The sequence below is a fragment of the Ischnura elegans genome, chromosome 4 (genome assembly GCF_921293095.1).
Source record: "Ischnura elegans chromosome 4, ioIscEleg1.1, whole genome shotgun sequence".
NCBI lineage: Eukaryota > Metazoa > Arthropoda > Insecta > Odonata > Coenagrionidae > Ischnura > Ischnura elegans.
Window position 1 is genome coordinate 56,630,510 of NC_060249.1, and position 12,381 is coordinate 56,642,890.

The 12,381-nt window shown below is 38.1% G+C and overlaps 1 protein-coding gene across 1 annotated transcript; it reads left to right on the plus strand.

Moving 5' to 3' along the window:
• The first annotated feature begins 331 nt into the window (after positions 1-331).
• On the plus strand, positions 332-9,846 carry LOC124157541 (solute carrier family 35 member F6). Its single transcript, XM_046532359.1, has 9 exons — positions 332-440; positions 542-680; positions 764-911; positions 990-1,143; positions 1,747-1,923; positions 4,011-4,121; positions 4,281-4,439; positions 7,716-7,870; positions 9,536-9,846. Exons 2-9 carry the CDS (start codon positions 604-606, stop codon positions 9,770-9,772), a joined length of 1,218 nt encoding a protein of 405 aa, XP_046388315.1. The 5' UTR covers positions 332-440; positions 542-603; the 3' UTR covers positions 9,773-9,846.
• Positions 9,847-12,381: the final 2,535 nt, after the last annotated feature.

Genomic DNA, 12,381 nt, shown 5'->3' on the forward strand with positions numbered 1-12,381 from the left:
ATTGTTGCACTCTCAATTCCCCTCCATTAATGGCCGGCCGGCATGTGATCACAACACTTTTGAAGTAATAAACGTGATTTTCCTCCTTCAGCTCCCAAAAATTATCTTTAAACTATTGTACGTACCTTTAGCCAATGGGATATCCACAAAATAAGTCCAGTTCTGCCTTTTTAACAAGAGATTTAATGCTTCTTTGGTCACACGGACACTCTTCACGCATAAGTCGCCATGCTCTTAAGCAAACACAATCGCACCCCGGCACAGCGTTGCCAAAATTCCATGTTCCGGCCTGTATTATAGGTGGCCATGGTTTTACGTTACGCTTCTCCGTCATCTTTTGTTAGCCATCTCAGCGATTTAATATTTTTTTTATTCCTATGGTGTAGTTGGTGTAGTTATTGTGAGTTTTTACATCGGTGACATCGCGCTCACGTTAAATGGTGAGTGGATTGTGACTCAGACACTCCTGCTTTGAAGACAAAGTCCTCTCCAATGTGTCATTCCCCTCCTTGTTTTTGAAACATTTTTCTTGACTTCTCAGCACTTGATGAGTGTCTTAGGAACTGGTAAATTGATTGTATTGAGATCACAACTCGGCTTAAAATGGCTTGGTCTAAATATCAGCTAATTTTGGCAGCTGCGATGATAATCACGGGATCTCTCAACACTTTGTCAACGAAGTATGTATTGAAAATGAACTAATATTTCATTTCTACCCATGAATTTTTTATCCATTTAATTTGTTGTCCATATTATTTTGCAGATGGGCGGATAGAATGACTTCTCGTAACAGCGCGGGGGATCTAAAGCCGTTCGATCACCCTTTTTTACAAGCATGTGGGATGTTTTTGGGAGAAATTCTTTGTCTGTTGGCGTTCAAGTTGCTGTTTTTGTGGGCATTTTGCAAGAAGGTAATTTTTATATCTTGGGTTTTCTTTCATTCGTTTACTTTATACTCAGAGTTTTAATTCCCCTTATCTAATTCTTAGGATACAAATCCCGAACACTTAAGAAATCTCAGAGGAAATCAGGATTTTAACCCGCTAATTTTCCTGCCTGCTGCGATGTGTGATATGTGTGCTACCTCAATCATGTACGTCGGGTTAAATCTCACATATGCTGCTTCATTTCAGATGTTTAGAGGTGAGTCTTCGATGAAAAGTTGTCTACTTAAATAAATTTACCTGTAGTGTTCAATCATTTCTACAGACTCAAAAGAAGGAACTCAAATATCGGACGCCTTTAAGCAATATTTGCATGTTTTTGAGAATGGTAAATTTTATGGAAGCATCTTATTCTAAACTTGATTCGTCCATTTTACTTTACCTAAACTACTATGTTTTAGTGAACACTGCACTGCAAGTCACATTTGTTGGAATCAGGTGACAGCCCTTTTCTACTGTTAAGTATAAATGGAAATTCATAAGGTTCATCTTTGTAACTCTAAGCTTATGTAAATAAGATTTTTCCTGTGTCTGATTATTGTTACCATGGACAAAGCAAGTTCACCAATGGGAGGTCATTTTTATACTTTCTAATTTAATTGCATGTGGGCTTTTATATTTAGGTATGGTGTCATTTTCCTTGGGTGAAATTGTGTATAATCTATTTTATCCAATCTGTGCCCTTCGTAGAAATTTAGTACTACCAGAAATTGCTGGAGATTTAAGTAAATGTATCTTTAATTTCAATATGATTTTTGATAGCACTGTTTCTTAAAGTAAGCCGAATAATTTTGTTTTATAGGTTCTGTGATAGTCTTCACTGCATTGCTGTCTGTTGCTTTCCTTGGAAGAGACCTATCTTGGAGGGAATGGGGTGGAATATATGCTATTATATCTGGACTAGTTGTGGTGGGTGTGTCTGATTTTCTCCTGGGCTCTCCATCAGGCGAAAGCCTCAATAAAAACAACGTCATTACAGGTATGGACACAGTATTTGTATCTGTCAATGCCCTTGTAATTGATATTGATTTTCAATACTCTTTTGTATATCCTTATTTATCGACTCCAGTAAGTGGGGCAAGGTACATTTTCTTGTGGTTAGAATCCTGGTATATGTACTGCTCTTTAAGGCTAGATTTTAAATCTGAGCTGAGCCAGTGAATTTTGTGAAAAACTCTGGGATATATGTAGTGCGATAAGGAAAGATCTTTGAGTGAAATACATTATTCACTTATAGTGGCTTTTAATTGTGGATCCTTTTGAAACTTATACTTACCCTCATACAGATTCCCTGTTGAACTTCCTCTTGTGTGTCAGTCGCCTTACTCTCTCAATCCAATCTGGGCTGTTTTCTCTTTAATGAATTCTTTAGTTTTCTGATTTCCTTCCTATTTTGTCATGAAATGTAGTTTTATTGTGTTGATTTGAGAAGCCAAGTGGCCTAAATAAATTTGAAGTCACCAGACTGCATCCAAGGTGAATAAGCCTCGAAGGTGATGAGGTAGAGTACTCACCTGCCTACTCAAGGTAGAGTACTCAACTGAAGGTTACAGGTAGGAGTCCTGCTTTAGTAGGTAGCAATTATCCAGGACTTAGGTGTTTGCTTGCGTTCATTGCTAATTGTAAATGGACTTGTGTGTGCTGTTTTTAGGGAACTGGATATAAATAAAATAAATGCTGGCTTTGGTGGTAGCAGGGTAAAGTCCTCGCTTGTCAAACCGAATTGTGGATTCAAGTCCCACCTTGGTAGTTTGTCCCTATTCAGGAGATGGATGTTCTCGTATGTGTAATTGTTTAATTTTATGGAAACCCCAATTTAAAGGCCAAATAGGACTTTTTTTCAGTGGTGTGGCAATAAGTAAATAGGACTGTACCTTGATTTTTCAGCTCCTCTAGGCTGGCAGGGCATTGCAAATCTTAAACCAAAAGCAGGCAAGCCTCATATTTGTCCCCAATATTTTTTAGGGGAGGACCTGGACTATAAAAAGTTGGGGAGGGTAGCTGTTAGTGGGGTGTGTTGATGCTGAGGGGAAACATTGGGAGGAAGACAGAGAAAACTTGATGTTGCCGAATGTGCATACTTACATCTGCTTGTTTTAGGTAACTCATTATGAAAATTCTCCCTGACGAAGGGAGAAAACAATGAGAGTTCTAGCCGGTCAGTTTGCCAGTTTGCTGGCAAGTGGTGGACAACAATTCTCTTTGAGGATGTGAGAAAAGAAAGGGGGAGTCATGTTGTGGTGAACGGTGGCATTTAATTGTACACGTTGTTGTTCCAGATTTTTTTCTTGAGTTCTTATCCAGGGCTATTGTGTTTGTAATTTGATTTGTGAAGTAAAGGTGAACATTTCATTGTGAACTATGGTTGTCTTCGTTCCACTGCTGAGACTGTATGAGGTTCCTCATTGGGAGAGGAGCGGGGGTAATCTCCACTCAATGGTTTAGCTAAGGGTCAGCCACTCTGCTGAAAATCCTGGAAAGAGTGAACAGCATACCCGTGCATAAATTTTCTGGAAAAATGGTAGTTTTTTTTAAGGTTTTAAGACTTAAAAAGCTAACTCAAAGCTGAGGTTAAGACTGAATTCCTGTGGCCATTAGCCACACCTGTTGTAATCTAATCGGGTACGGGAAAGTTGAATGTCAAGAAACTTTCTCACTGTTCACCCCATCTCTATTTAGCCTTCCTTCCTCACACGCTTAAATATTCAGAACCCAGTATGGATGAAGGAGATGAGATGCTTCTCAGGAAAATTGGCACCTTTTAGTGTTTGACAAGAACTAGAAATCTTATTTCCTTTGTGGGCTCTCGATAGTACCCATTCTTTCCATTTGGTTGTTGGCGAGACAGTTTTGATTTTTGTTATTATGTATACCTATAGAATATACTTTCTGTTGTCAGGGCAGGATGATTGAATTGAGGGTATATTAGATTCAATATTAGTTTTTGTTTTACATTTTTATGATGGTATTATTTTGCAATCATCTTCAACTACAGAAAAAAATATTTACTATATTAACAAGTGGATTTACTAAGATTACTATTTTATATTTCAATTTTTGCTTCAGGAGATGAGTTGATCATTCTGGCCCAAATCATTACTGCTTCACAAATGGTATATGAAGAAAAATTTATTTCCAAGTACAATGTCCCACCATTACAAGCTGTTGGATGGGAAGGTAAGAAATGTTATTTTGTTGTTATCAATTACTGTATTTTTTATGAATATACAATTCATAATGAGTATTGTGACTTATGAATGGCCATGGTCTCTGGGTTAAATAATGTTATATCATAATTCACTTTAGTGAGAAACTCTTTTCTCTTCAATTTCTCAGGTGTATTTGGATTTTTGGTTCTGGCTCTTCTTCAAATACCATTTTACTTCATATATGTTGGAGAACCATTTAGTGGAAATGCCAGGGGTGTCCTCGAGGATGTTCTTGATGGATTCATACAGCTCTCAAATAACCCTCTTCTTATTTGTGCATTTTTGGGTAAGTTAAAATTACAGAAATTTTGTTATGATTCCACTCTTCCTCTGGAATCATTATCCAGGCAGGCATATTATTAAGTGTGGCTGGACCAATTACATTAATTTATGAGGGCAGTTTTATTTCTACCCACTATGGGCCATAAATAGAAGACAGAGTGGATGATTAAAATTATTTCATAGCTGAAAGTGATGCACAAATGTGGCTACTTTTTAGCATAATCACTTAGACCATTGAGACATGGGTTGTACCTATAGAAAAACTGTACAATAATCTCTTCATAAAATGTTGCTACCGAAGACTTTAAAATAAGTTTTACCATACTCCTGAAGCTCATCAACTGTTTTAAAACTGCCTTCCTTGCTACATTTTCATTTCAGAGGAAAGATAGTAGTCCCTCAGTGGTAGGTTGGTGTTACACGACAGATGATCAAAAATGTTGCTCATGGGGCTTTTGCATTGCACCGCTGCAGTGATTTATCAGAACTATTCCTGAAGTCAGCATGTATCTTTTTTTTTTAATGTCTTAACACCATCACTATAATGTTCTAGACTGCTGGATTTATCATTGTCCCTTTATTTTTAAATGAATTACAAAATGAATCATATTTGACCCCTTAAAGGAATAAAAATATTTTTGCTAAACTAACCTGCATCTATATTCAATTAACTAATGAGTTGGCAATTTGAACAACTTTAACAGCAATAAATGAAAAAAAATCACTTTTGTTGGCTTCCTCTCCAGTTGGTAGGTCCTTTAATGAACCAAGTATGCTGGCGATTCAAAAATATCTTCATTCTTATGACATAAAAATAAGTGATATTGAGGAACAGTTGCATGTGTGTGGTCTTTCACTCGATGGGAAACCTGAAAAACATTCTAAGGTTTCATACTGGGCGGGGGAAAAAAAAACTGAAGAACATCCCTTCTCTGTGATTTATATCCTTAAATTCTTGTCTTGAAAGCTTGTTTAAAGTATTATGAAAAGTCAACCGATTTAGGCGTTACTTGGTGGAACGATGAGATATTCATGGTGAAATAAAAACACAGTACTATTCCACAAAACTTATATTTTTGCAGTCTACTAGTTTCGACGTTTACACCGTTATTATCAAGACTAACTGAGAAAAGCATACAACATCCAGCCTTATTTAAAATAAGGCTGGATGTAAACGTCGAAACTAGTAGACTGCAAAAATATAAGTTTTGTGGAATAGTACTGTGTTTTTATTTCACCATGAATATTATGAAAAGATTCTGATGAATGAATTCTCCTGGGTTTTCTGCATTTGTGCTAGTTGGCATATCTGTTGTTATTAGGGTAACTTGTGTATGACACAAACCACATCTTCTACATGAATAACATTTGTGATACGTACACATATTACCGGGAGATATGCAGTGGGTATTCCAGGCCCGCAACTAGGGTGGGGGAGATGGGGCATGTGCCTGGGTAGCATATTTCATGGGGTGGCAACATTTGAAAACTTTATTTAAAATAGTCATTTAATTTTTCTAATTAAATGATTTAACGTAATTGTTCATGTATCAATTATTAAACAATAATATTAATAAAATTTTCTGATAGCAAACATACAGTGGGTAGTTTCAACTACCGTAGATCATAAAAATAGCTAATGGATGCACATACCCACGTATTATATTTTAGTGGTGAAGGAGTGAGGGGGAATCTGGGAGGGGGGGCAGCAAACTGATCTTTGACCCCTCTTCCCCCCGAACAAACTCCTAGTTCCTTCCCTGGGCTAATAGAAATGTTTAATATCTGAATGGGGAAGATTTTTTTGTTGTAAATTATTTTTTCCTTCTATATACCAATTGCAATTAATATCATGAGTGAAAGATCACATTACAGTACAGTCCCGATTATCCGGGTAATGATGGGGAGAGACAGCACGAATAATCGGAAAACACGGATAATCCAAACTGTCACTTACATGTCTTGTAATATTCATAATTTACGTAAAACAAACAATATGTTATTATTTATGCAGTTTTTCTGTTATTTAAGATTTCTTCCTGGACTCATTGAGAGCTCTCTTTGCCAGTTTGCGATCTTTTTAGCGGCGATAACATGGTTGTACTCGTATTATTAATGCTCCATGTATGGCCTTGTTTTGAAAACCATACGTCTGTGGATCATGGATACAGAAAAGTGGATTGCAAGAATGCTTCAAAACCACTGCTCTACATCATAAACTACTCTGTCAGGCACCACACCACGTAGTTGCATCTTGCACAAGTTGCCTGGGTTGTACTGCTGCACGACGTGTATCCACGATCAAGGAGCGAGGTTGTGCACTGCGAGGCTTGGAAAACAGGTACACGGTGCTCCCATGAATGCAGTCAGCGGGTGATCGCTTCTGTTTTACGAAGGGGATTCTAACGCAAATAATAAGTCCAGTGTATCCTAGCGTTAATTCGGTATTTCTGATGACTTTGTTATTGCGTCCAAGTTATTTTTTATAAAGATCGTGGAAAAAATTGAGCGAGGGTGAAAATCATGCATGGATAATCCGCTACCCGGATTAACCACCGCCAGATAATTGGGAGTCTGCTGTATTTGGGTTAATATAAGAAGAAAGCATTGCATAGCACTCATAATTTTTTTCTTTATTTTCTTATGTTCTAGTGACAGTGAGTGTATGGTACATTCATATGTTAAAACATTGCCTTATGTTAGGGGAGAGGAAGATCCGGTGGCAAACAGGAACAGAGTAATTGGACATATTTTTAAGTCATAGTATGGAAGTGTTTTTAAGATATCTTTCCTCTTTCTTAAATCCTGTATCTCACAATCATTTTTTCCATCCCTGTTGAACAATAGCTTCAGTGATTTATCTGATAAAGTGATTGGTAAAAGGACTGAAAGGATAATTTTTTGCAATGGCTCCAGAGATGAGATAGATGTCTCATCCCTTTTTGATCACTCAGCTTGTCCTTTCTTCCGATCATGGAAACTATCGCTGGCACTGGTTCTTGTCCAATCAGAACACACTGCCCCTAACGTTGATTGTATTATCACGTTTTGTTTTTATTTGAATTATGGTTGTTAATACATAAAGCTATTGAAGAAGTGATGGTAAAAAGGGTGGCAGAAATGACGGTGTGATTCAGAAAATTAGTGGTTGAGTGATTATTTTTTTAATCCCTGAATAGCTATCACTCTGAAGGTTGGAAAAAATGATCATTCGATTCAGCCTAAATGCCATGATTATGATTTGAACCTCTTTAATTGGTGGAAATAAATTTTTTTGCAGGCACCATTATTAGTATAGCATTTTTTAATTTTGCTGGCATAAGTGTTACTAAGGAAATGTCTGCGACTACCAGAATGGTCTTGGATAGTGTCCGTACTCTTGTCATCTGGATGGTGTCCTTGGCACTCCATTGGCAGGGTTTCCATTGGTTGCAGGTTGGTGTTTTTGTTAGTAATATAGAGTGTGTACCTCTATTTGAGAGTATAACATGTACGCCTGCCTTTGTTAGAAGTTTTGAAGGGTGATCTATTTTCATTCCAAAAAATTTGCCATTTGTAGTTGTCATGAATATATTTTCCGTCAGTAATTGTTTACGTGGTATCAATTCCTCATTACCAGTAATTAAGCTTCCCAATCTAAGTTGGATGTAATGAACAAGTTACCGAAACACCATGAAGAGCTTTTGTGGGTTTCTAGGAGCACAATCAAGCATACATAATGTGATCCCCTCATCAGTTCTTTCCCATTTATACAGTGGAACCTCGTTAAAGCGAGTACGGGCTATAGCGAGACCCCCGCTATTACGAGAGATAGCCGATGCACCATCAATTGACCCGATAATAACTGTGTAAAAAAATTCGATTTCACAAGGCCCTTTTGGTGTTGGCTCTCGCCTTAGCGAGGGTTTCACCGCCGGAAAAACTTACATCAAGACTCCTTAATCTCTGTAATTGCTAGCGATCTGTTAGAAATGAAGTTAATGGAGTGCTCAGTCTCAAATTTATATGGTAAACTATCGTTTGATAAATAAGTAGTTAATTTTGGTGAAAATATTGTGGCATTAGCATTGGCGAATGCTTGATCTTCTTTTGTTCCTCGGGCGGCAGAAAGCAGTCGTCAGCATACCCGCACGTCCATGAGTTGCATGAATAGAAAGCATTTGATGGCAGACACCATAGCCAAGAAAACACCAAACAATTAGTCGTTGTTTGAGTAAGGAAATTTAGTGATGCAAATAAACATCACTTTTCGTCTGGATTTATGCTTACGTTTATTAGATAGAAATTTATCTGTCACCGCACCACTCTGTTCCTGTATAACTGTTTGCAACAGGTATACATATTGGCTATTATTTGCTCCACCTCCGGTAGAGCGACAATTCACTATAACGAGTGTTTATTGGTGCACCGTGGGGTGTCGTTTTATCGAGTTTGCACTGTAAATACATCTATGGCTAGTGCCATTCTCTTCTCAATAATCATACAATGATGTGTTTTTACATCATATGAGCCGCCCAGTTAGTCATGCTTTTCCATTTGCTCTAGTTTGTTCCCATCTTCTGTTTTGTCAAGCCTTTGATTCCTTGCTTGTGATGCTTTGTCAGCCGTATTATTTGTCATTTATGGTCTTTTTATAATTAATCTTAATGCCATATAGATTTCAACGTTAACCTAATGTGCACACCAGTGCATGGATCTCTTTTACAAAATGCCCGATGAACTCCAAATTGTTGGTGAACCTTTGATTTAAACCTATATTCCCCAATTTTAATTCTGCCATGTAAATCTTCCCACATTTCCTCTCCATCTCTCCTACATGCATGATGTAACCAAAAGTCAAATTTTGAATGTTCCCTTACAGTTATTTATAGTTTCTAGTGCATGAAAAAGGATTAATTCTCATTATGATAAACCTCAGATTCAAACTTACTGATGTAGACTTTGGTTTTGTCACCTATGATACAATAAGATTCCTTGATCAAGTCATGGTAGTTTTGGAAGTTTGTTCTTTAAGCAAATTAATATTTAAAGTCACCGAAATGGCTTGTAGGGAAATGGGCTTCTTCTTGCTGAAATTTAACTCTTAATATTTTTTTGTAGGTTGTCGGATTCATTCTTCTAATTGGTGGAATGTGGGTGTACAATGATGAAAGAATCGTGCCTACCACCATGTCTCTTCTTCGTCACGCGCGATTGCTGCGACGTAGTTCATCTGTTGAAGTTTTATCTCGATCTGCTGATGAAGAAGAAGCTGAGAGAAGGCTACACCATGGAGTTGCTCCCATTGTTTCAGCTAATGCTCGTCCAGGGGATGAACTTAATTTCTCAAATGCGTGATATTTTTCCTAAAATGTTGATATCGTATAAGCACGTGTAAGAGACGCACCTTTATTTTGAGCATCGAAGCTAAAGCAAATTTTTTTGCTGCTTTCTTTAATCCTATTGCGCGGTGTTGCAGATGTATGCCTGGACTCTCGACAGTTATCAAAATTTCCTCTTTCAATACTAAAAATTTACGCGGCATTTTTTCAGCTAAATTTACACGATATTTATGGCGCTCGGAAATATGTAATATGTAGTCTTAACCTTACGATGCATACAAGGGACGGTCGGATCGGATACTTCGGATGTTAATATCCACGGATAATGCCCTTCACCTTATACTCCGGATCCAAATTCGTCTAAGAAATTGAATTTGAATCCAAAATTTTAATTAAATACTTTTGTGAATGCAACGTCCCATAAGAGGGAGTAGAAAGAGTTCCAATCCCCTCTTTGCATATGACATTGCTCTATGATGCTTATCATACTCACGAACAATTTTGTTTAAAAGCTCTCATAGGAGTATCGCAATAGAATTGCAGCCAATGAAAATTTTAAGGCAAAACACGACAGGCACATAGAATGAACCTTCCCAAGAGATTGAACAACAATTGGGGAATCTCAGAGCCGTAGGATAATAACCACATCGTAGATTTCACGGAGTCACACTCGGCCCTCCATTAGCCAATGCCTCTGCCATTTTTTTTTTTCCTTTCCGAGGTCCCGCAGACCATAAATCACTTGCCTCAAATAAAAATATCAAGTTACACGGGAACAATGGAAATGTGTTTCATCCCTATCCTATCTCACCAAATGACCTTTTTCGATCTACCAGCTTCAATTCTCCCAGTTTCTGGAGGCCAAATGCTAGGTGATTCACCTATTGAGCTCAAAGATATCTCAATAGCTTTCAGCAATTGTATGATTGTATGACATGCTTGAGGTTCAAAAAAAAATGAGACCTAACGTGACGCATATCTGACAGCATTTAAGTTTTTTAAGCTCTAATTTATTGACGCAAAGATTTATAGTCACAACAAGGCTACTAATATTCAACATAGTCCAAACAGGACCATTTCGGAAGAAACAAGCGTAGCATGAGCCCATTCAAACAAGATGAGACCGATTGGAAACTTCACGCAATACAAACTGCGTATATCACATTGCTGTGCCTTTGCCCCTTCGCTTTGAAGGCAACGACGTCGCATCCAAGATCCGGACGTGTTCTTCCCTTGCTCTTTCGCTTGTAGCCTCATTGCTTGAAAGACGGAGGGAGTGCGCTCCTTCCCCTTGACCTCTCATTCAGCGCTCTTCATTTATAAGCATTTCTGATTTATTCTATCCACCATTTAGTCCAACAATTAACACACTCATTCAAATTTTTTAAACAGCAGGTTTTGACACCATCATAATTTTAAATTACGTTAATCCTCATAACAGTACTGAAGATGATTTTTGAAAAATCAGGGTCTTTAGCATAATGGAAATTGCTCGGCAAGACGTGTTGACTCTTAACCAGGTACTGTCCTTCAAAAAAATGCATTTCTCTAAGTTTGATATGCAATTACTATTTGCAGTATAAATGCCGCGGTATGCGCACTCTTAGCAGTAAATTTAGCGTGCCCTCCATAGCAAAAAACCCCACAGGATCGTTTTCATGTTCACCTCTGAGATACCGACCTGACGGCACGATGCTTACAAGAAAATCAAACGGGAGCATTTTAAAAATACAGTACACTCCCGATTATCCAGACTAATGATTGGGAGAGACGGCCCGAATAATCGGAAAACACGGATAACCAAAACTTTCACTATAATGTCTTTTAATGTTCGTAATTTACATTAAATAATATAGTATTATTTATGCAGATATTCTGTTATTTTAGAGTGCTTCCTGCACTCAAGGAGAGCTTTCTTCATCAGTTCGCGATCTTTTTAGCGGCAATAACATGGTTGTACTCTTATGCTCCATGCTCCACGTAAGGCCTAGTTTCGAAAACCACTGCTCAATGTCGGAAACTACATTGTCAGACACCACGCCACGTAGTTGTGTCTCGCACTAGGTGCCTGGGTTGCAACTGCTGAGGGACGTGCATCCATGATCAAAGAGTGCAGTCGCGCACTTCGAGGCTTGGAAAAGAGGAACACAGCGCTCCCATGAATGCAGCTAGCGTGCAATCGCCTCCATTTTACGAAGGAGATTCTAAAGGAAATAATAAGCCCTGTGTATCCTAGCATTAATGCAGTAATTCCAATGATTTTGCGTCTGACTTTATTTTTTTTTATGAAGATCGTGGAAAAAAGTGAGCAATAGTGAAAATCATGCACGGATAATCTGCAACCTGGATAAACCACAGCTGGATAATCGGGAGTCTCCTTACGTCACTAAGGGAGAAACTCTCCTGCCTGCTGCTTTTTTTTGACCTAGGGTTTCAGATGACTGACTCACGCTGAAAACCAAGGCCACTCAGTTCCCCTTGGATTTGGGACCGGTGAAGGGGAGGGGGGAAAAAATAGAAGTTTGTATAAGATACGCATCCCCATTTTAGGCTGCAATTTTTGGGAGAAAAAGGTGCACCTCTTACACGTGCTTGTACGGTATTTGTCATTGGATAAGTTTTGAT